Consider the following 25,634-nt stretch of genomic DNA (forward strand, 5'->3'; position numbering starts at 1 on the left):
TTTACCAATAAGTTTGTGATTTGTGTATATAACATTGAATGTACATTTTTTATATTGATTAAAATTTGATAATATTTTGAGAGGAAGTGGATATCAATTTATGAGTGCCTTAATCATTGCTGTACGTGAGGTATATTGAGTATGAACGTGGTGAAAGTGATAGAAAATGAATTGTTGAATTGATTCTATATCCTAAGAGAACATATTTTTGGAAACTTTAAAGTTATTGGGTGCTCCATCCCTTTGGATTTTAGAGCCCCCTCTCCTTGATTTCAAGATAACTCCTAAGCCAACAAGCCTCTACAAAAGTGAAAGTTGTAACATGTGCCATTACGCTATGTACAAAATATTAGAATTCTGATACAATGGTAACAAGAAATATAAAATATTGACCTTCATTAACAGTAACACCAAATATATTGCCTATGTTATTGTCTGCCTCTGCTCACCAATCTATTAAGAAACACAATTAGGACATCTCAAAGAACAAATCCAAAAACATATTAAAGCCATACAAAACCAGAACGAGTCTCTATACGCTGGCCACTCGTTACAATACAACACATCCTACTCTTGACAACATTTTACTCACATTCCATGAACTAGAGACAACCAAGGACAGTTCTAGTGGGGGCAACAGAACACAAGGACTCCGTAAGAATAAAGCGAGTAGATTATTACGCTACATACTGGGGAATAAGGCCTTAATCAGGATTGGTAACTACGACACTTTCTAATATCTGACTAACTAATTATATAATATAGTGAGTGCAATTATTTACATCAAATGTACTATCTATCCCACCCACCAACACATGACGCTGCTTCTTCCCGTATACTTATCCATCTAATTATGTTTATTATTTGTCTCACATAACTAACTGGCTTTATGACAAAAAATTCTCAACCTACCAGTGGTGTGATCATTCACTAACTGGTCCTCATCCACGACTGAAATGTCATAATCAAAACAATCACCTTTGGTCTCAATAAGCACAATGCTCCAATGGTGGCTGCTGGCGCCGTGACTACGATCTATACTTTCTCCTTCAGTACTCAGACTCATCATTACGCTATCTCTGCTATGCCGCCCAACTAGAATTGCCCTCCCCCCCACTGCTACTGCCATCTACGCATGTTTGTCTTACAAGGATCAATATATTACCGACTTACACCTAGCTACCCTCATCTGGAACCTAGCTCAACCATTGCTACATCTTGAGCTGAATGTTTTCACAAAGCTCCATAGTTGACTTGGCTCACACCAATTCATAGTATCTTTTCATCTTGCTACATATTGTTACCATCAACCAACTTAAGCTGCCTCCACTTGTACATTTTTGTTATTCTTTCCACAGATCCTCATGATTAATATTTCAAATAACCATCTTCAAAATAGTCAAATTGGAACATAATAGGAAGTTACACTGTTGCTTTCCTATTCGTCAATTATCTGTTCTTTTTCAAGGTGATTTGAACTTTTGGCCCCACCTATGAAACACGTCAGAAGACTTCTTACTCTCTTCCCTATCTTTTGCTGAACTCTACTCTCATTTATGGTCTCCTTACAGACTATTCTAACTCTTCTCTAGTTACATGGTTACATGTTAAATGCTTCAACTAATCCATGTATAAAACTATGCTGTAATGGCCTGCCATTAACCCACCTTGTATAGTAAGTCACAGCTTCTTCATAGTCACCAATTCGGAAAGCTTCATTTCCCTTTTCTTTTTCATGGTTAGCAATATAGGTCTTTTCAATTTCGGAAGACCCTAAAACATAATTTAAGCACAAATGTAGATGGTTGTAAATTAATTAACAAACACTTAACTAGTTTTTGCTGTATGTATACCAAACTACAACAACAACAAAATAGTATAAAACAATCCACACAATATACAGAGTCAATTAAGTAGCCTGTTAAATTGGCTAATGACTTGTCTCAATGGTTCTCTAGCATGGGTACTTAAATTAATATTCCTTTCATTTATAAAATACCATTACAAAGTGGTTCATGATTTTGCAAAGGCTACAGAAACACAGCAAATTAGTTTTTGTTTTTAAATTAGTTTTTATAAATTTTAAACAAGTAGATTGTAAAACTAACATACCAACCATATAGTAACAATCTTGTATCAAAATGAAAAGCGGGTCATATACACATGTTTAACAAGTGCATAGATGAGACAAGGTGAAATAAAGTGTGTAATTTACATAAATCACAACAAATTCATTGGGCACAAAAGGACTATATACATAAACGACAACAACATTCAGGTACAAAGTAAAAAACATGTAGCTATTCTCATAGTGACTTAGAATTTTCATAATCAATTTGAAATGGTCAGAATGTAATTCCGTGCTTCTAATTATGCGTCAACGTTTCGAACCTTGATTATCTGTGCTACATGTAAGCATCAAACGCGGGTCTTCTTCAGGACATTATCTAAACAGCCTGTGTATAACCTGCATTGAAGGGAAGAGATGTGTATTGTTTAGACCTCATGTGTTCAGAATAATCATGTTAGGATTAGGTGAGGCCTATCTAATATGCTCACCTAGTAGTAGGTTCCAGAGGGAATCCAATATGAGTAATTGCGTGCTTCTTTTAACTTGCCCATAGGTAATCAATTATAGATGAGCACCCCGTGCTCTCGAACCATCTAAACAAATATGTAAAACACCAATTAGATAAACGACATGTGGTTGATTAAGATGTGAATCTTCAGAAGTAGTTAAACTAAGCTCTGGCATATGGCCCTTACTACCATCAAGGATTTAAGGAGAGGTAGGGGCAGTCTGCCTCACCAACGTCTCACCAACGTCTCAACAAGTCCGTTACTAGAAGATAAACTCCGAAGCCTCGTGAGTTATCTGAAAGTAAGCGCCGTATGAAAATCGGGTATTGTGTAAATGGCAAAAATACATAGAAAAAGTTGGAGGGAGGTACTCACCTCCAAAATGCTGCAGTCAGATTCCTGGGTGACTGTAGGTCCCAAGCATTTAAATGAATATACACGTGTCCCGGTACAATTATGTTCCTGTGGGCTCTGTGTAAAGATAAGGGAGCAGAGTTACAGTGAAAAGACTTCTACGAAAGAAGTTCTTACATCAAGCCAAATCAAGGACAGACCATGAGACGCCGTGTTTATGAAGAATAAGGGAACCATAAATGGAAAAAGAAAGGGAGGTACTGACCTCCGTGTTGTTGCGATTAGAACCTCAATAAAAGCATGTATATCCCCGACCTTCAAATGAGGTTAAGCGAATCTCGGTATAATTTGTTCCCATAGGCTCTGTGTAAAAATCAGAGTTTTAGTAAGTAAAATAAATAAAAAGACTTCTTCCAAAAGAAGTTCAGATCAAGCAATAATCTTTACGGTCTGTATTATCTTGAAAACGACTCGCTATCAGCATAGCCGTGGACGCGTCCTCTCCCGCTGGGAGATTGCCAGGAAATTAGCTCTTTTATAAAAAACGACGTATGGCAAGCGTCCTCGTGGACAGCTGGCACGTCGGGAAGGAACGCGTTACTTACCTGTAACTGCGGTTATCCAGTATTGGTATCTTTCATAGATTCACATGCCTGAATCATTCCCCGTCGTCGGGAATGGGAGTCACCGGTAAATAACAAAGTAATGTCCAGAAGACATAAGACAGCCATAGGCCTCAGAGGCCTTAGCTTAGTAAGCTATCCACGTCCTTATGTAAAAAAGGACCACATTTTGGCCAGAGCCAATCAGCTAACACCACCCTCTAGAACCTTCCTGGTAGGAGCTCTAGTCCCTCAGATTTTCGTGAGCACAGTGCTAAGCAGCTGTATACTGAGAGATCCGAGAGAGCCCTTCCAGGGGAGGCGGGTGGGTTGCATGTGAATCTATGAAAGATACCAATACTGGATAACCGCAGTTACAGGTAAGTAACGCGTTCCTTATCCAGTATTAGGGTATCTTTCATAGATTCACATGCCTGAATCAGAGTAGCAAGCAGTGAAAAAAGCACATTTCGAAAGATATGGATAACATACAGGTATTAGATAACCACATCTATCTGAGATAAACAACAGTGCTACTGTAAAGCAATGAATAAGTAATGCATACATTATAGTGCGAAATGTGCATAAACTCAGGATGGTGGGATGAAAGAAAGGGCTCACCTCTATTTAAAAAGATGACGTAGAACCGCTTGACCCACTGACGCATCCTTCATGATCTCCGCATCCAGGCAGTAATGCTTGGTGAAGGTATGCGGCGTCTTCCATGTGGCCGCTCTACAAATGTCCACAATGGGCACCCCAGCAAAAAGAGCCATGGAAGTAGACATGGCCCTTGTGGGGTGGGCACGGACCGTTGTTCTCAACGGACGTCCTGCCTGTTGGTGACAGAAGGAAATGGCCGAAGAAATCCAGCGGGAAATGCTCTGTTTTGTGAGCGGAAGCCCTCTTCGAGGTCTGCTGTAGGCTATGAATAGCTGATTTGATTTACGAAAAGATTTCGTTCTCTCAATGTAAAATTTCAAGCAACGTTGAATGTCTAGTGAATGTAGAGTTCGTTCCCCCACTGTTTGTGGATTTGGGAAGAATGATTGTAAAACAATAGGTTCGTTGAGGTGGAAGTGAGATGGAACCTTGGGAATGAAAGCTGGATTTGTGCGGAGAAGGACTCTATCCTTTTTGAATTGCAGGAATGGGTCCTGGATAGAGAACGCTTGGAGCTCCCCCACTCGCCTTGCCGAGGTAAGAGCTAGTAGAAGTGCCACCTTCCAGGAAACAAATTTAAGGTCAGCTCTGTGGATGGGCTCAAACGGGTGCTTCATTAGTTGAGCTAGAACTATGTTAAGGTGCCAAGCCGGTGGAACAGGCTTTACTGGAGGGAATGTGCGAAACAGTCCTTTCATGAATTGCTTTATGAGTCTATGAGACCATAAAGAGGGGCCGGAAGAAGATCTTCTGAAACGTGAGATTGCAGCTAGGTGAACTTTAATGGAGGCATGAGCAAGACCAGATTCTGCCAGATGTAAAAGGTAGGGTAAGACTCGTCCTGGGGTGGAAGAGAAAGGATGCAACCTATTCGTCTTACACCAGATACAGAATCTTTTCCACTTGAGTGAGTATGTCTTGTTGGTACTATCTGCTCGAGCCCGAGCTAGAATTCGTCTGCAGTCTGGAGGAATGTCTAGGCCCCGAAACTCTCTGAACTCAGGAGCCAAGCTGATAACCTGAGAGAGGCTAGATCCGGATGTTGAATCTGCTGATCGCTGAGCGTCAGAAGAGATGGAAACGTTTTCAGTCTGATCGGAGGTTCCTGGGAGAGGAGGTGAAGTTCCGAGAACCAGTGTTGGCGTGGCCAAGCTGGAGCTATCAATATCAAAGTGCAAGGTTCCGCCTTCATCTTCCGTAGTACCCTGGGGATCAGGGGAAATGGCGGAAAGGCGTATGCAAAGACGTTGCACCATGCTATCGAAAAGGCATTCCCCAGGGATCCTGGTTGGGGATGCCAGCTTGCAAAGTATTGGCATTTGGCGTTGCGTTGGGTGGCGAATAGGTCCAGCCGAGGTGTGCCCCATTGGGCGAAGATATTGTTGAGGACCTGCTGATCCAGTTCCTACTCGTGGCACGCTGCCTGCCTCCTGCTTAGATAATCTGCCAACACGTTGTGGGTGCCTGGAACATAATCTGCTCGGAGAGAGATGTTGTGGCGGAGCAGCCAGTTCCAGATTTTCTGTGATTCGCGCGAAAGCGTCAGTGAACGAGTCCCTCCCTGCTTGTTCAGGTAGTGCATTGTCGTGGTGTTGTCTGTCCGGACAAGCACTACTGAGTTCTTTATCCTCGGGAGGAAAGCCACTAGAGCTAGGTAGACTGCTCGGAGCTCTAAAAGGTTGATATGAAGCATTTTCTCCGAAGGGGACCACTTTCCGCTTATCTGTAGCTCCTGAAGGAAAGCTCCCCAGCCTTCTAAGGAGGCTTCCGTGGTGATTATATGAGGAGTAGCAGGAAGCAAGAAAGGCAAGCCTTGCGAAAGGTTCTTGGGGCAAACCCACCATTGCAGAGCCTGTTTGATCGCCGGGGTTACTTGGATGACGTCGTCGAAAGACCCTGTACACTGGATCCACTGGTTCGACAGAGCCTCTTGTAGGGGTCGCATCCGTAAGCGGCAATGTGGGATTAATAGAATGCAGGAGGACATCATCCCGAGGAGGGATTTGAAGAGGCGCACCGACAGCGTCTTTCTTGTCATTACCTGGAGTGCCAGAGATTGAAGTTTGTCCTGGCGTTCCTGTGACGGGAATGCTTTCCTGTGGATGGTGTCTAGTGTAGCTCCCAAAAATTGCATGCATTGGGATGGTTGCAGGACAGATTTGTCGTGGTTGAGAGTGAGCCCCAGTGACTCGAAGAGTGTCAGACAAGCGTTGGAAGATCTTATCACGCCTTCTTGAGATGGGGACTTGATAAGCCAGTCGTCTAAATACGGGAAGACTTGGTGGTGGAAACGGCGTAGGTACGCCGCCACTGGTGCTAGGCATTTGGTGAAAATGCGTGGCGCCGATTTGAGCCCAAATGGCAGAACCCGAAACTGGTAATGCCTGCCCGCCACCATGAAACGCAGGAACTTCTTGTGGTTGCGGTGTATTGGGACATGAAAATAGGCGTCTTGAAGGTCCACCGACACCATGTAGTCGTTTGCGTTGAGTAAATGTAAAACCTCCTGTATGGTAATCATTCGAAACGACTTTTTTCAGAAATTTGTTGAGATTTCTGAGGTCCAATATGGGTCTCCATTTTTTCTCTTTCTTTCGGATGAGAAAGAAATGGGAGTAGAACCCTCTCCCTCGTTGGCTTTGGGGAACTTTCTCTATAGCTCCCTTTAGAAGCATAATCTTTATTTCTTGGAGCAATGGGCGTAGGTTTTTGTGAGTCCTTTGGCGTGGAGGAGTTTGAGGAGGAATTTGTATGAATTCCAGGGAATGGCCAAATTGTATTAATTGGAGGACCCATCGGTCCGTAGTTATCGTTTGCCAATTTTTGAGAAAATGGGAGATTTTTCCGCCAATCTTGTAGGGTGGAGACAAGTTTGAGACCGGCTGCATCCGGAAGTCATTGCCGCCGCGCGGCACCCTTTTGTCTTCCTCCTCTAGTACGAAAGGAAGTTTTGTGGTAAGAAGACTGTTGTCGCTGCTGATATTGTGGACGGTACTGCTGGGAAGAGGAGAAAGAGGAACGCTGTTGAAAGTCTCCTCTGGTGGAAGTCTGACCTCTTCCTCTTGACCCATGAAAGGAAGGGTTCCGAGATTGCAGAGACCCCAGGGCTCTGGCAGTATCTGTATCTTTTTTGATACCTTGCAATGCCTCGTCAATAAGAGAACCGAATAGAAGCTGGCCATCATAAGGCATGTCCAGGACTTTTGTCTGGACCTCCGGCCTGAAAGAAGTTGCCTTGAGCCAACCCTGGCGCCGGAGAACAGCCGCACCCGCCAGCTGCCTAAAACCTGTGGAAGCAATATCCATTGCACAGTCTATCAGTTCCGTGGCAGATCTTTCACCCTCCAACAGAATCTTCCTTGCCTCTTCTTTTGATTCAGAAGGCAAATCCGCTAGGTATGGGGCAATGTCCGCCCACATTTGTCGGTTGTACCGTCCCAATAGTGCAGTAGCGTTGGAGGCACGTACTGTTAAGGCTGACATAGAGGAGAAACGTTTCCCTATGTTATCCATACGTCGTCCTTCTTTATCCGGCGGTGCTGTCAACAGCGCAGCTGGGTTGCTTGACCTCCTCTGCGCAGCCTGAGTGATAACCGAGTCCGGCTTTGGATGGCCTGTAAGACAAACCGGAGCAGTGTCCGGAGCTTTATATTTCTTGTCCAGGCGTGGTAGAACCGGTGGTACTGATGAAGGGTTCTGCATTATTTTTATGCCCTGGTCCCAAATATAATCAATTATCGGGATTGCCCGGACGGACTTCTTGAAGGGTTCCTTAAAGTCATATAAGAAACAGTCTTGTTGATGCGAAGGCATCGGGATCTGGAAGCGCTGGGCCGCTCTTTCAATGATGTTGTGGAAACCGCCGATGTCGTCGGGCGGTGAGTCGGCTGTGGTAGGGACTGGCGAAACCGGACCTGGAAGGATGTAATCATCCCATTCATCTTGTTGGGATTGGACGTCCTGGAGTTCTCCTTCCTCTGGTTCCTCCTCCTCCTCCTCCTCCTCGTCCGTGGTGGGGTGAGGCGGAGATGCCCTCCTCTCCGGTTGCAAAAGTAGTGGAGGCGGTCGTGGCCGTTGAGTGGAAGGCCCCGCAGGCATCGGTGGAGGTGCTTGAGTCGGAAATCGCTGTTTATAGTCCGATATTAAGAACTGAAGGTCTGTGACCAAGGATGCCGGTAGACACACCATGGAAGGTGGAGGCGGCATGTATTCTTGATGAGGAACCTCCTCATAATCCTGGGGAATGTCTTCGTAATCCGAGACATCCTGGTACTTTACATGGAGCTGTGATGGACTAGTCGCCACAGGAAAGAGACTAGCGTCGTCCGAATCCTCCTCTTCAAAGAGGCGAGTAGGAGGCAAGGTTGGGACCTTACTGGGTGAAGTGAGGGCCGGAGTTAATGCACGTTTCATTATTTTTACATGCACAAATGTACTCTGGTCTTCCGTGTCCATACCCCTCAAGGGGCTCGATGGTATAGCTGTAACCGACGTTACAGGTATCAATGTCGTCGACGGGATCGTCGTCGGGGTCGTCGTCAGCGACGAGGACGATGAAGACGGTTTCCTCGTCGACGATGGCGTCGACGATTGCGTCGACGACGGCGTCGACGGTGATGTTCTCGTCGACGGTACCCTCGTCGTCGACGGTGTCTTCGTCGTTGGCAGCTTCGTCGACGGAGTCCTCGTCGTCGACGATGTTGTTGTCGACGATGGAGCTCTCGTCGACGGTGTCGTCGACAGCTTACTCGACGACGACGACGATGACTTTTTTATGGCTAACGTCGACGAGATTGTCTTGCCTGCCGTCGACGATGGAGTTGTCGTCGTCGAGGACATGGAATGAGATGTCATCGTCGATAGAGTCGTCGTCGACGATGTAACTGAAATCGCTGTCGACGGAGATTTTCTCGTCGACGCTACTGTCGACATTGTTGTCGTCGACGAGGTGGCAACAGGCTTTTTGAAGGTGTGGGGCATCACCTTAGGAGACGAGCTCCCTGGAATAGGTGAATCCTGGACCTCTGAAGACTTTTTCTGCGTCTTCTTCTGAGGTGGCTGTGACGAAGGGCCCGGCGATGCCACCCTTGGTCTTTTACGTGAAGAGTGAGACGAAACTGAGGAACTCTCACTCTCCTCAGAGGACACCACAGCCTCCTTGTCCTTTAGCCTTTGCAGCCAGATTAAAAGGCGCCCCTCTCGGTCTTTCAAGGTCTTAGAAGAGAAAGTCCGACATACCTTGCAGTCCTTAGAACTGTGACTGGGATAAAGGCAATACAAGCAGTCCTTATGTTGGTCGTCGATATGTAGCCTCTTCTTTCCGCAAGAGGCACAGGGCCTGAATAAACCCTTCTTAGGTGTATCAGCCATGCTGAAAATCCAGAAAGTTGAGAAGAAATACTGTTAAATCCAAGGAAATGAGCAGAGCTCAGTGGAGACTCCCTTAGCACGACGTGCGGTAGAAAATCTGAGGGACTAGAGCTCCTACCAGGAAGGTTCTAGAGGGTGGTGTTAGCTGATTGGCTCTGGCCAAAACTAGTTCCTTTTTTACATAAGGACGTGGATAGCTTACTAAGCTAAGGCCTCTGAGGCCTATGGCTGTCTTATGTCTTCTGGACATTACTTTGTTATTTACCGGTGACTCCCATTCCCGACGACGGGGAATGATTCAGGCATGTGAATCTATGAAAGATACCCTAATACTGGATAATGTGAATTCCTACGTGCTTAGTCATGACTAGGAACGTGCAAGGGTTCAGCTGTAAAGTCATGTGGAAAATGTATTAGGGGACTCCCCAAAACAGGGAACAGAGCTCACTCTTTGATTCGAATTGGTCCTAATCTAACAGAGATAGGTGGACTGATCACCTCGCATGATCTAGGATCAAAGTACTTGCCATGGTTGTCCTCTTAGGTGTAACTTGGCTGCGTAGCTGTATGAAATGTTATGTTGTTATCATCCCTATTATGTTGAAGTAAATATATGAGACCATATATTAAAAGCATATATTAAATGCATATATTAAAAAGCACCATGTATGCGCTGCGTGCATGGTGTATAGATGATCATGGCAAAGGTGCTAATTATGTGGAATGATACTCTTGTTCTGTTTGATACATAATGTATATATCACAGTGCATACAAAGTCTCAGAATTAAAGCAGTATTGCTTGTCTTGATGTTATATATATAATTCCAGGCTAATAAACACATTCATATTAATGAAAAGTTTACGCATGTGTGCATATATGCAAATCTCTTTACAAATTATTACAGAAAATTAGATCAATAGTTACACAAGGAATATCAGAGAGTTCAATCCATATTTCAAAAACGGGGGCAAAAACAACTCAGTCACCGTTAGTCATGGAGCACAAACAAACTGTTAACCCGTACGTAGTAATGAGATTTGTCGTGAAATCTCCTCAGATTCATTTAATCCTCCCCTTCCAGAGTCTAAAAGATGAATCCATTTACACTCTCGGAGATTCATTGTTGCCGTCAGGGATCCTCCCCTTGGGTTGTGTTGGATCTTTTCCACTACCCACCATTTAAGGCTGTCAGAGGGATGTTGCATTTCTGTGAAGTGTTCCACTAATGGTGCGCCTTGCACCTTACAGCACATGCGTGAGCAATGTTGTAATATACTCGCTTTTATCTTTTGTTTAGTCTTGCCCATATACATTTTTGGGCACGGCCATCTAATGATATAGGTAACATCTTTCATGTTACAGTTTGTGTGATGATGTAATATGAATTGTTTGCCATTGTGCGGGAAGTCTTTTTGTTCTACTGTTAAATCACATGCTTTGCAAAAATCACACTTTAAAAGTGGCCCAGTAGTGGAGGTAACATTAATAAAGCTCTTGTGTCTGGTACTGATCTCTCTCTCAGGTATGAACTGACCACACAATCCCTGATGTTACATCCTCTTATAAAGGCAAATAGGGGAGGGTCAGTAGGTCCTATTTCATCAGCCACAAGTGACCAATTGTGATTTATGATGCGTTTGATTTTGTTATTTCTGTGGTTGAATGTGGAAACACATACAACCCTGTTGTTTTCAGTTTCTTTATTTGGATTGATTTGCAGTAGTACATCTCTATGACAATACCATACTCGTTTCCGTGATCTTTTCAGAAGACTTCGTGGATAGCCACGTTCTATGAGTCTGGTTAAAAGTAACTCTGATTCCTTAAAGAAATCAGACCTACAGGAACAGATCCTACGAAGTCTCAGAAACTGTCCTTAGGGCAGATTATCTCTGAGATTCCTGGGGTGATTGCTGCTGTAATCCAAAAGTGTGTTCCTTTCAAGTGGCTTTCTATATAGAGTGGTGTATAGTGCCTTCTCCTCTATCTCTATTGTTAGATATAGAAAATATATCTGTTCTTCGCTATAGGACATGGTAAATTGTATATCTTTGGATTTGCCATTGAGACATCCACAGAATTCCTCCAAACTAATGGAGTTTCCTGTCCAGATCATGAGGACATCATCGATATACCTCTTCCTTAGAGTTATATTCTCTATGAAAGGGGTATCGGAATTATAGATGTATTTGTCCTCATAACGATCCGTGTACAGATTCACTATGTCCGGTGCAAACCCGGCACCCTTGGCTATTCCCTTGGTTTGATAGTAAAATTCCTTTTGAAATATAAAGAAATTCCTGGCCATAGCTACTTCTAATAGACCAATGATGAAATCGGTAGGTACCCAATGGGGTCTTTCCCTGCTTTCTAAGACTTCATGAGCTGTTCCCAGGTATTCTGTCTGTTGTTTTTCATTATCAAAAGGGAATCCTTCTATATAATTAATCACTTCCATGGTATCTCGGATGTAGGACCTTGTCTTGGGCACAACATCACATTTGATATAGCTACGCAGCCAAGTTACACCTAAGAGGACAACCATGGCAAGTACTTTGATCCTAGATCATGCGAGGTGATCAGTCCACCTATCTCTGTTAGATTAGGACCAATTCGAATCAAAGAGTGAGCTCTGTTCCCTGTTTTGGGGAGCCCCCTAATACATTTTCCACATGACTTTACAGCTGAACCCTTGCAAGTTCCTAGTCATGACTAAGCACGTAGGAATTCACATTCCTGACGAGCCAGCTGTCCACGAGGACGCTTGCCATACGTCGCTTTTTATAAAATAGCTAATTTCCTGGCAATCTCCCAGCGGGAGAGGACGCGTCCACGGCTATGCTGAGAGCGAGCCGTTTTCAAGGTAATACAGAGCGTAAAGGTTATTGCTTGATCTGAACTTCTTTTGGAAGAAGTCTTTTTATTTATTTTACTTACTAAAACTCTGATTTTTACACAGATCCTACGTGAACAAATTATACCGGGATTCGCTTAACCTCATTTGAAGGTCGGGGATATACATGCCTTTATTTAGGTTCTGTTCGCAACAACACGGAGGTCAGTACCTCCCTTTCTTTTTAGGTCTCGCCTGGCGTAGACTGCGCGCATGCGCAGTCTCGCTGGCGAGATTTAATGAGATGTGGGTATTTTATGCTGAACGGTGGCCAGACATTGGAAAAGAGGTGTCCGTGACGTATTTGGTTGGCTTTCTGAGCCGTCCCATTCGGACGGCCTCGCCTGCTTTGCGTTCATCGCAAAACGTTTCTTATCTTTATGGAGCCAAACACATGGCCCCATAAAGACAAGAAACCATTTGGCAGGCGAGGCCGGCAGAAAAAGCAGAGCAAATACGTCATGGCGTAATGGCATCCGCTTGGCTTCTAGGCGTGGGGTTTACTGGGGGCTGGAGTCCCCTCTGGCAGCAGGAGGCAGCTGGCGGCAGAATGAAGCAAGTTGCGGGCACCAATAAGTACATAAATCACATCAACAAAGAGCTGTTCCTTGTACTGGGGGCCTGGGATACAATCCCTTTCATGGATTACTTAAGCGAGGCAGGTTTTGAGGGCTGGATTACCGGGGTACAATCTTTATCCTGAGTCTCGCAGAGCACATCTACCCTGATCGCCTGACAGGTATCGTAAGAGCCACTAAACAATCAGATCGTGTCTTGTCCGAGTTCAGACTCCAATATCCATGGTCTCCACAGAATCACTCCCCCGTGTAATCTCAACAATGGTGTCACTATTTAAAGCAAGCCCCAAGGCGATGTCACCGGTAGAGGTTTGCTCCCGTGATCTTTTTACTGCAGGAGTATGTGAAACGGCCCCCTCTGCTGTTTTCAGGGAGTAGAGAAAAAAAGTGTGCCCCCGTAATGTCACAGGTGCCCCGGCCGCCACCAATCTCGGACCAGGTGCGGTTACTACTAGAAAACCCCTTCCCAGTTACTACAAGACGGTAATAGGGCTTCGGGACGCGTTGAAACTGCGCCACTGCCTCTGCTGTTCGTGTCTCTCTCGGGCACCTCCATGCTCCGAGGCTCTCCCCCCCCCTTTCCCCGCGGGAGCCAACACCACTTCCACCGTCGACATGAAAAAGGAGGGCCGATCCGCCCCCCCAACCTCCGGCTTCTGCTTCGCAGCTACCAGGGCCTCGGACGCCTCCTTGGTAGTAACAGGACTCCCGGTCCAGGGGAAAACACCGCTTCGCAGTTCCCTCTGGCGGCACTGTGTGGGGGAAGGCGCAGTTCCTCAGGGAAGGGGAGAGCACTCCTCACTCTCCCGCTGCTGACGACCTGCTGGGCGAAAGTTTAAAGTCGTTTACACCAAGCAGTAAATCGAAGCTGCAAGTCTGTGTGCCCCAGAGTACAGGGGGAGATTAATAGCTGAGATGCGGCGAAACGTCTTTTTAGCAGGAAATATTTTTCGCACTATATTAATCAGACTGACTTATGCATTTTTTCTTCTGCGGGGCCCATGTGAATGTCGAGGTTGCCAACACAAAGCACAATACAAAAACGTTAGATATTGCATTTACGAAATGTAGGTTTCTGAGCTAACATTGAAAAAAGGTTTAGAGGCAATAAGAGGACTAAAGTAGCATCCGCTCAGACCAGGTACCATCCTGGGCTGGTTCTGGGAAAGTGGAAATTTGCTTTTCCTCTCCTAAAAATAAACAAGCATTTGCAATGCAATAGGTCTTGCATTTACGCGAGTTTGAACTATTGACATTGCAAATGACAATGCCTTTTATTTATCTTTTAAAAACAAAAATAAAAGGCATTGCCATTTGCAATGTTAATAGCTCAAACTCTTGTAAATGCGAGACCTATTGCATTTTTAATGCTTGTTTCATGTATGGTTCCTTTGTTCTTCATAAACACAGCGTCTCATGGTCCTTGATTTGGATTGATGTATGAACTTCTTTCGTAGAAGTCTTTTCACTGAAACTCTGCTCCCTTATCTTTACACAGAGCCCACAGGAACATAATTGTACCGGGACACGTGTATATTCATTTAAATGCTTGGGACCTACAGTCACCCAGGAATCTGACTGCAGCATTTTGGAGGTCAGTACCTCCCTCCAATGTTTTCTATGTATTGTTGCCGTTTACACAATCCATGATTTTCATACCGCATTTATTTTCAGATAACTCACAAGGCTTCGGAGTTTATTTTCTAGTAACGGACTTGTTGAGACGTTGGTAAGGCGGACTGCCCCTACCTCTACTTAAATCCTTGATAGCAGTAAGGGCCATATGCCAGAGTTTAGTTTAACCACTTCTGAAGATTCACATCTTAATCAACCACATGTTGTTTATCTAATTGGTGCTTTACATATTTGTTTAGATGGTTTGAGAGCACGGGTTGCTCATCCATAATTGAATACCAATGAGCAAGTTAAAAGAAGCACGCAATTACTCATATATTGGATTCCCTATGGAACCTAACTACTAGGTGAGCATATTAGATAGGCATCACCTAATCCTAACATGATTATTCTGAACACATGAGGTCTAAACAATACATATCTCTTGCCTTCAATGCAGGCTATACACAGCCTATTTAGATATTGTCCTGAAGAAGACCCGCATTTGATGCTTACATGTAGCACAGATACACAAGGGTCGAAACGTCGAAGCATAATTAAAAGCACGGAATTCCATTCTGACCATTTCAAATTGATTATGAATAATTCTAGGTCACTATGAGAATAACTATGTTTTTTACTCTGTACCTGAATGTTATCGTCGTTTATGTATATAGTCCTTTTGTGCCCAATGAATGTGATTTATGTAAATTACACACTTTATTTCACCTTGTCTCACCTCTGCACTTGTTAACCATGTGTATATGACCTGCTTTTCATTTTGATACAAGATTCGTTCTGCCTAATATTGAATAAATTACAGAATAACACAATTAGCTTGTGCCATTTGACTTTGAGGATGTGTTCAGACAGAGATGTATAACATTTATTGATATCCCAAAAGTAGAAGGTGATAAAACTTTGAAGTAATTTAGCTTTGGATAAGTGTGTTGTGGCAAAACCACTGTTCGCTTCATGTAATTGTCCCCAGGTTCCGCACTTTAATGGGTATCCCCATTGATGAATACTGATGAACCATATAGTAACAACAACAGCATTTATAGTCATTGCGTATCATATCATTCATCAGTGCTTCCATGACAATCCGCAACAGAACCAAAAACCTAAACAAGCTGCACAGCAAATGCTACACATCTAGGGCCACATGTACATAGCTTTTTTTTTTTGATACACATTTTTATTGATTTTAATGATTAGACAAAAGACACCAGCCAGTCATCACGACACCATGAAAGTCCAGGAGTACATATGAGGTTTTGTGCGACCCAGTATACAGACATTAACAAATACAAAGCAACACGAATTTTGACATTCCCTTCGGGACTAAACCATACCCCCCAACCATTTCCCCAGACTCTACGATATTTCTTGGGAGATCCGCGTGCCTCATACATGATTTTTTCTTGCGTGGCACACCAATCCACCCCGGTCCGCCAGCGTCCAACACTCGGGGTTTCGGGACATTTCCAGGAGGCCGCTATGTCCCTTTTGGCTACCACTATTGCCGTAGTGAAAAACAGCTTCTCGTTCCGAGACCCATCCAACCCATCAGTAATACCCAGGAGCGTGTGTTTCGGGTTGTGAGGAACCTCTCACTCCAGTACCTCGGTAAGTTCTTCCTCGATATCCCCCCAGAACCGCATCAGACGGGGGCATGCTCACACCATGTGGAGAAAATCAGCTGGATCATGACCGCACCTAGTACAAGCGGGGGTCGGACGGAATCCTGCTCGTTGAAGGTGCACCGGAGTGAGGTAGGCTGCATGTAAATAATAGAGCTGTACCAGGCGTAGCCTGGCGGAGGTGGTGACAGTCCTAGGGGCCATAAGGGCATCGCGCCAGTCCTCCTCCTCCAGGGTGCCCACCCATTCCTCCCATTGAGCTCGCAGTCGGTCCAGAGAAGAAGGGTGTTAGAAAAACACTCCCACCCTGGAAGGGTGGTGGTGTTCTCCCAGACATACACTGTGGTAGCTTGGCTCGAGGGGTCAGGGATCAGGCACCGTGCTAAGCATACATCATACCCACACAATAACCATGCGTGCATCCGTTCCAAAAACGACACTACACCTTAAAAATTATACTGAAAATATATCTCTTTATCTTCTTTTCTCTTAGTTGCTGATTAAATAAATAACAATACGATCACAGTACACAAGGCTTTTCCTGTGGAAGGGTAAGTCAAGTAAATAATACTTCAACGATTCAATAAATAAGGTAGATCATAAATAATCAAGGCATAAATATAAGTGCATTACATAAAAGGCAATTAGATATTATGAGGCAATAAATAATGCGAGACAATAAATACTGTACGACAATACATACTGTGAAACAATAAATACTGTGAGGCAATAAATACTGTGAGGCCATAAATAGGATGAATACAATAAATACAGTGCTCTCAATAAATAATAAAAGCCAACAGTGACACTTGAAAATCAGTTCACATTCCTGAGGTACTATGGGATGATTTGGCCCAATCCCAGCTTGTAGAGTTTTGGATGACCTGCGGGGTGTACTACCTGGCTTGGACAAGGCTGAGGCCTAAACTGAGGTAGATCAAGGGGGAATCTAGAGATCTGGCTCTCCCACACTACACAACTCCTCTGTATTAGTCTCAGCTCACCCCTGGCACTATCAAGCTGGTTCTAGCACCTCTCTAGCCCCTAGGATGGTCTCTTAGGGCTCCACAGGGCCTTAGGCGCCCTCTATTCCACTTACTGCCCTTTCTGTGAAGTTCCGACGCCGCTGGGGTCGTGTCGACGCCGTGAGGCGGTTCCGGTTCGATGTCGGCGGCCTCGGCTCAATGACAGTTCTTGTCGACGCCGGGAGGCGGTTCCGGTTCGATGTCGGCGGCCTCGGCTCGATGACGTCAGGCGGTCTTGGCTCGATGTCGACTTCGGGCGGCTCCGGTTCGATGACGTCGGGCGGCCTTGGCTCAATGTCGACTTCCGGCGGCTCCGGAGTGCGACCTCCACTCCCGACCTCCGGCACGATTCCCTTCAGATTCCGGCGACTCCGGAGTGCGATCTCCACTCCCGACCTCCGGCACGCTTCACCTCGGTCTCCGGCGACTCCGGAGGGCGGACTTCACTCCCCCGTCGACGCCGCACACTCGACCTCAGGTGACTTCCTCCTCGACCTCTGGTGTCTCCACGACCTCCGTCGGCGCCCTCTCTCGACCTCTGGCGGCTCCGGGTACGACGTCTGCTTTCCAGTCAGCGCCGCTTCTTCACCTCCGGCCCCAGGTCTCTAGGCTTCTCGGCGTCGGACTCCAGGAAGATACCAATAGACAGGTCAGGAACTTGCTGTTCTTTACTTTCAAGGCCTGTTCCGGCTGTTCAGGTCCTTGAGTTGGTTCTTCTTGACTTTATCCCACACAGGGCTCCAGGCTGGGCTCAGTCAGTAGGGACTAGTATCAAGGGTGGGTTTCTGGACCCCACTCCAGGCACAAGTTTCCACCCCTGCTGCCTCACTCCTTCCTCCTTCAGTGTTGTGCTGCTCTCCCTTCACCAGTCAGGTGCCAACTGCCAACTCCAACTGCCAACCTGGAGATGCCTTCCCAACATTCTAAACCTGCCTCACACTGCCACAGGGTTCTGGAATGTTCTGGAAGGTGCTGGTAGGTTCCAGTGATGTCACAGGTGACAATGGGTGGCCACCATTTTGTGTTTCAGGCCCTCAGACAGAAGTTCCAGGGGTAGGGAAAATGGCTCCCTGACCCTGCATCAACACTAAAAAGTCTGGTGGTTCCCAAAAAGGAAAAATACTAACAGGGTTTGAGGCAAAAGTGGGACAAAATAAATAATGATGAGGAGGGACCACCCAAAGGGCTGACAGGTCTAACACGCGTCCCCCCCAGCTGAAAGTGGGGAGAGCTACCCAACCCCTTGGGAGTTCTCATCACTAAGGCGGAAATACCTTGAGAGACCGTCTGCATTGGCGTGGTCCACTCCAGGCCGATGTTCCACCTGAAAGTCCATTCCCTGTAGGGAGATAGACCACCTCAACAACTTGGGATTCTCCCCCTTCATCTGCATCAGCCAACGAAGGGGTCTGTGGTCGGTCTGAACTAGGAAGTGCGAGCCAAACAGGTATGGCCGCAACTTCTTCAGAGCCCATACCACTGCAAAGGCTTCTCGCTCTATTGCACTCCACTTCTGTTCCCTGGGAAGTAGTCTCCGGGATAGGAAGACCACGGGTTGATCCAGACCCTCTTCATTGAGTTGCGATAACACTGCCCCAATGCCATGTTCCGATGCATCTGTCTGGACAATGAACTTCTTGGAAAAGTCTGGGGCCCTTAAGACCGGGGCCTCGCACATGGCTTGCTTCAGCTTTACGAAGGCCTGCTGACAAGCCTCCGTCCAGACTACCCGTCGAGGTTGTTTCTTGGACGTGAGCTCCGTGAGGGGGGCCACAATGGTTCCGTACCCCTTCACGAAGCGGCGGTAGTATCCCGTGAGGCCCAGAAAAGCTCGGACCTCAGTCTGTGTCTTGGGGGGTTCCCAGGCCATGATGGCCTCGATCTTCGCCTGGAGGGGTTGCACCGCTCCCCTACCCACCAAGTGTCCAAGGTACACTACCGACCCCTGCCCGATCTGGCACTTGCTGGCCTTGATCGTCAATCCAGCTTGTCTCAGGGCCTGGAGAACAGCTTGCAGGTGACGCAAGTGATCCTCCCAGCTGTTACTGAAGACGGCTATGTCATCCAGATAAGCAGCAGAGAAACTCTCCATTCCGGTGAGGATCTGGTTACCAGGCGCTGAAACGTGGCAGGTGCGTTCTTGAGCCCAAAGGGCATCACACAGAACTGGTAGTTGCCATTGGGCGTGGAGAAGGCTGACCTTTCCCTTGCTCCATCAGTCAAAGAGATCTGCCAGTACCCAGAAGTAAGGTCAAAGGTACTTAGATATTGGGCAGCTCCCAGCCGGTCAATCAATTCATCCGCCCTAGGGATCGGATGAGCATCAGTTTTGGTTACTGAATTCAGTCCCCGGTAGTCCACACAGAACCTCAGTTCCGGTTGGGCACCCGGTGGTGCAGCTTTTGGTACTAACACCACCGGACTGGACCAGGGGCTGCTAGAAGGTTCGATCACTCCTAGCTCCAGCATCTTAGTGACTTCACCGTTAATGCTGGCCTTCACCTTGTCTGACATCCGGTAGATCTTGGACTTCACAGGTGGGCTGTCTCCTGTGTCCACGTCATGGACGCACAGGTGAGTCCTACCCGGGACAAGGGAGAACAACGAAGAGTACTGCCCCAGGACCTGGCGGCAGTCCTCCTGCTGTTCAGGAGTTAGAGATGGGGAGAGAATCACTCCCTCCACCGACCCATCCTTCTCTTGAGACGCAAACAAATCGGGGAGAGGCTCGCTTTCCGCGTCCTCTGCTCCGTCAGTCACCATCATCAAGATGACTTCGGGCCTCTCGTGGTGGGGTTTGAGGCGGTTGGCGTGCAGCACCCGTAGGGGCTGACGAGGGGTCTTCAGGTCCACCAAGTAGGTAGCCTTACCCTTCTTCTCCAACACCTCAAAGGGTCCTGACCAGCGATCCTGGAGGGCACTAAGCTCTCCTGGTTCGATCACCCACACCTTCTGGCCAGGCTCCAACTCCACCGGGTGAGCATTGTGGTCATACCACGCCTTCATCACTGCTTGGCTGGCTTCCAAGTTGTCAGAAGCTTGCTTCCACAACTTAGCCATTTGGCTCCGGAAGGCCAGCATGTAGCTCACCACATCCTGGGGAAGCTTTCTGGGAGTTCTTTCCCATCCGTCTCTCACCAGGTTGAGAGGTCCACGTACAGGGTGCCCATACAGAAGCTCGAAGGGGCTGAAACCCACTCCCTTCTGTGGCACTTCCCTGTAAGAAAAGAGTAAACAGGGTAGGAGGACGTCCCATTTCCTCCGCAGGCTTTCAGGCAGACTTCTGATCATGCCCTTCAAGGTTTTGTTAAACCTCTCCACCAGACCATTGGTCTGGGGGTGGTAAGGAGTGGTGAACCGGTAGGTCACTCCACACTCCTTCCACATCGCCCGCATGTACGCTGACATGAAGTTGGTCCCCCTGTCGGACACAACTTCCTTGGGAAAACCCACTCGGGTAAAGATTCCCATCAGGGCCCTAGCCACAACAGGTGCTGTAATGGTCCTCAGAGGTATTGCCTCTGGGTACCGTGTGGCATGATCCACCAAAACCAGGATAAACCTGTGACCAGCTGTAGTCGGCGGATCTAATGGACCCACAATGTCGATGCCCACCCTTTCAAAGGGGGTGCTAACGACAGGAAGTGGTTCCAGGGGAGCTTTCAGCTTCACCCCTGTTTTCCCACTGGCTTGGCAAGACACACATGTCCGGCAGTAGGTATCGGACGACACTTTCATTTGAGGCCAATAAAAGTGTGGGACAAGACGGGCGAAGGTCTTGTCTTGCCCCAGGTGTCCTGCCAAGGGGATCTCGTGAGCCAACTCCAGAAGGAAGGCTCGATAACGTTGAGGGACTACCAAGGCTCGTGACGATCCATGTAGGGGTGCCTTGGGTTCACTGTAGAGGAGGCCATCCTCCCAGTAAACACTGTAGTTCCCTTCAACGTTCCCTGCTGCCTGGGCTTCGGCCTGACGCCTCAGCCCCTCAAGGGTAGGGCACTCCCTCTGGCCCTGGCAGAATTCCTCCCTGGACGGGCCTCCCTCCACGTGCCACTCGGCCGGGATGGGTAGGTCCTCCAGTTTGGTAACATCCCCCACCGCAGACTCCTGGTCCACCACCTCCGGTGGCCTATCCGTCCTACAGGGTGGGGACGCCGAGGCAGGCTCCTCCTGTCCTCGGTTCTTCCCTTGACTGGCAGCTGGCTGGGCCTTTGTTCCAGGCTCCAGCCGAAACGAACTCTCTCTCCGGGTAGTCGCGGACCTTGTGCTCACACAGGCCCAGTCAGGTGTACCCAGCATCTCAGTATGAGTCCGGTATTCCACCTCCTTCCAAGCATTGTGCTCCATGTCATTCCCCAGCAGACAATCAACTGGCACGGCAGGGCTTACGGCAACTCGAAGTGAACCTGCAACCCCCTCCCATTCAAAGGGAACCTCGGCCACCGGATAGTGGCCTGTTCTGCAGTCAGCCATCGCGGCTGGGTGGAGTACATCGGGAATTACCTGCTCTGGAGACACCAGTTGGCTACGTACCATAGTCATACTGGCTCCTGTGTCTCTCAGAGCCTCCCCTCTTTGGCCGTTGATGGTGACCCACTGCCCATACTTTACGGTATTTGCGGGCACCTGGATCTTAGGAACCATCTCCCGTTCTCCCAGGGACACTAAAGTGACACCCGCCCACTCCCTTCCCTTAGTTAAGGGCATCTCCTCCCCGAGCACTGCACTAGCTACTCCGGGGGTCTTTCCTCCAATGGGAGGGGGTGGTCGTTTCGGGCACTTCGCATCTCCCTTATAGTGTCCAACGCCACCGCACTCGTAGCAATGGACAACCCTTGGCTGCTGACTCTGGCCAGGATTAGGGTTTCTGGGTGGGTTAGCCCTAGGGGTGAGTCCTGTTCCCTTCCCTTGGAAGTTATTTTGGGGGCCTTTGGAGAACTCCTTTTTCTTTTCCCCTCCCTCTTTCTTCTGGGGGGCGCCCTGTCCGGCCTTTTGAGTATCCCCTCCAGTCCCCCTTGTGGACACCCGGGTACTAGCCCAAATGTCCGCCTCCTCAGCAAGCTTCCGGGGATTGGTCAGCTTGCTATCCACCAGGTGTTGACGCAGTTCAGGGAAACATTTTTCGAGCAGGTGTTCCTTCAGTACTAAATCAAACAACCGCTCGTAGTTCCTCACTTCACTGCCCTGAATCCAACCCTCTAGTGCCTTCTTTGCATAGTCCAGGAAGTCCACCCAATTCTGTGTGCCCAGTTTGTGACTACCCCGGAACTTCTGTCTGTACTTTTTGGGTGTTAGTCCAAACTTTCTTATGAGCGCCACTTTCATGGTGGGGTAGTGGGTCTGCTCATCCTCCTCGAGGGCCAATAAAGCATCCCTACCAGCTGGAGGCATGTACCTGTACAATCCCCCTCCCCAGTACTTCTCTGGAACCCCATGGGCCCTTAACGAGACCTCATAGGCCGCTAGCCACTTGGCAATATCGTCGCCCACTCCATAGCTAGCTACTATGTCCTTTGGCAGGTAGGGTTTGGGTTCCCTAGTGAACTCTCTTTCTTGGTCTTTGCTGCCACCATTAGGAACAGTGTGTGCCCCGACTCTTAGGATCTGAAGATCTATCTCTTTCAGCCTTAGCTCATGAGCCATCCTCTGTTCCTCCTTCTCTTTCTCCAGCCTTGCTAAGTCCCATGTGAGCTGTCTTTTCTCCCTCCGGTCTGTTAACTCCACTTCAGATAAGCCACCGCTAGAGGCACTGCTGCCCTTCCTGGAAATGGTTCTGGGCCCCGCTACTAGGTTCCCCACCTCAGGTTGGTACATCCCAGCCCCCTCGCTGTCAGGCTCTCCATCCCTGTCTTCCTCCTCAGCCTTGCTCTCCCGTCGTGCCTCCCCCCAAGCCCTCAAGCTGGTCTGAAGTTCAGCCTTCTTGGCACTTGGGGGACAGTACACCCCCTCTCTCTGACAGAACTCTCTGAGTTGGGCCACAGTATAACTTTCCACATTTTCTAAGACAAATTCCATTTTGCCCACTCAGAACAGAAGACAGGTTTTGACAGAAGCAATGCAGGGGGGTACCTTATATAATACCTCCTCCCACCACCAGAGTAAATTTGGAAAAAACAAAAGCTCACAATTAGGAAGGCCGCTTTGAGAAAACTCCAGGTGTAGGCCTATGGACTACCCACAGTTATTGTCGAGTATGCGTAGGCACAGCTCAATCCCGCCGCTGAACACCAATCATGTTAGAAAAACCCACTCCCACACCGGAAGGGTGGTAGTGGTGTTCTCCCAGACACGCTGTGGTAGCTTGGCTCGAGCGGTAAGGAAGGCACCGTGTTAAGCATACGTCATACCCACACAATAACCATGCGTGCATCCGTTCCAAAAACGACACTACGCCTTAAAAATTATGAAAATATCTCTGTGTTTATCTTCTTTTCTCTTAGTTGCTGATTAAATAAATAATAATACAATCACAGTACACAAGCTTCTCCTTAAAAAGTGCAGGTCAAATAAATAGTAACACTTTACAGGTGCAATAAATAGGATCAGGTCAAATAAATACTGTGAGGGAATAAATACTGTACAGAAATAAGTTACCTCAGGACAATAAATACATTACAGGAATAACTTAGATAAATACAATAAATACAGTACCCCCAATAAATAATATCAGCCAACCATGACATTTGTAGAATCAGATCACATTTAAAATACTATGGGCTGATTTGGCCCAGTCACAGCTTGTGGTTAGGTGGATGGCCTGTGGGTGTCTCACCTAGCTTGGGTAAGGCTGAGGCTAAAACTGAGGTAGATCAAGGGTAATCTAGGAATCTGGCTCTCCCAAACTACACCACCCCTCACACAGGTCACTGTATCAGTCTCAGTCCACCCCTGGCACTTCCAGGCTGGTTCTAACACCTCTTTATCCCTTAGGATGGTCTCTTAGAGCTCCACAGGGCCTTAGGCGCCCTCTATTCCACTTACTGCCCTTTTTATGAAGCTCCGACGCCGCTGGAGTCGTGTCGACGCCGTGAGGCGGTTCCGGTTCGATGTCGGCGGCCTCGGCGCAATGTCAGTTCTTGACGACGCCGGTAGGCGGTTCCGGTTCGATGTCGGCGGCCTCGGCTCGATGTCGACCTCCGGTTCGATGACGTCGGGCTGTCTTGGCTCGATGTCGACTTCGGGCAGCTCCGGTTCGATGTCGGCGGCCTCGGCTCGATGTCGACCTCCGGTTCGATGATGTCGGGCTGTCTTGGCTCGATGTCGACTTCCGCCGGCTCCGGAGTGCGACCTCCACTCCCGACCTCCGGCACGATTCTCTTCAGGTTCCGGCGACTCCGGAGTGCGACCTCCACTCCCGACCTCCGGCACGATTCTCTTCAGGTTCCGGCGACTCCGGAGTGCGATCTCCACTCCCGACCTCCGGCACGCTTCACCTCGGTCTCCGGCGACTCCGGAGGGCGGACTTCACTCCCCCGTCGACGCCGCTCACTTGACCTCAGGTGTCTTCCTCCTCGACCTCTGGTACTCTCCACGACCTCCGTCGGCGCCCTCTCTCGACCTCTGGCGGCTCCGGGTACGACGTCTGCTTTCCAGTCAGCGCCGCTTCTCCACCTCGGGCTCCAGGTCTCAGGCTTCTCGACGTCGGACTCCAGGGAAACCAATAAACAGGTCAGATTCTTGCTTTTCTTTCCTTCTAAGGCCTGTTCCTGCTGTCCAGGTCCTTAAGATGGTTTTTCTTGCTTTTTCCCACACAGGGCTCCAGGCTGGGCTCAGTCAGTAGGGACTAGTATCAAGGGTGGGTTTATGGACCCCACTCCAGGCACAAGTTTCCACCCCTGCTGCCTCACTCCTTCCTCCTTCAGGTTTCTGCTGCTCTCTCTTCACCAGTCAGGTGCCAACTGCCAACTCCAACTGTCAACCCTGGCTTAGCTTCCCAACATTCTAAACCGCCTCCAACTGTCACAGGGTTCCAGAATATTGCAGAAGGTTCTAGTAGGTTCCAGTGGGTTCTGATGATGTCACAGGTGGCCACCATTTTGTGCTCCAGGCCCTCAGACAGAAGTTCCAGGGGTAGATAAAATGGCTCCCTGAATCTGCATCAATACTAAAAAGTCTGGTGGTTCCCAAAAAGGAAAAAATACTAACAGGGTTTGAGGCAAAAGTGGGACAAAATAAATAATTATGAGGAGGGACCACCCAAAGGGCTGACAGGTCTAACAGGTGGTCAGATAAGTCCCCTCTAATATCACAAGTTGGATTAATGCAATGTTGCTTTAGACCAATGTGATTGAGGAATGTGGAAAGCTTTCA

General features: G+C 47.7%; 1 protein-coding gene across 3 annotated transcripts in view; it reads right to left on the reverse strand.

The window, feature by feature from the left end:
• The window catches only part of SPAG1 (sperm associated antigen 1), a 1,022,992-nt gene that overhangs the window by 768,874 nt on the left and 228,484 nt on the right, over positions 1–25,634 (reverse strand). For all 3 annotated transcript variants that reach the window (XM_085605177.1, XM_085605176.1, XM_085605178.1), the window contains one exon: positions 1,668–1,773. In XM_085605177.1, coding sequence (XP_085461303.1) covers positions 1,668–1,773 — 106 coding nt within the window. The remainder of the gene's footprint in view (positions 1–1,667; positions 1,774–25,634) is intronic.

This window comes from Triturus cristatus, chromosome 5_1 (genome assembly GCF_964204655.1).
Source record: "Triturus cristatus chromosome 5_1, aTriCri1.1, whole genome shotgun sequence".
In the NCBI taxonomy this organism is placed as follows: domain Eukaryota; kingdom Metazoa; phylum Chordata; class Amphibia; order Caudata; family Salamandridae; genus Triturus; species Triturus cristatus.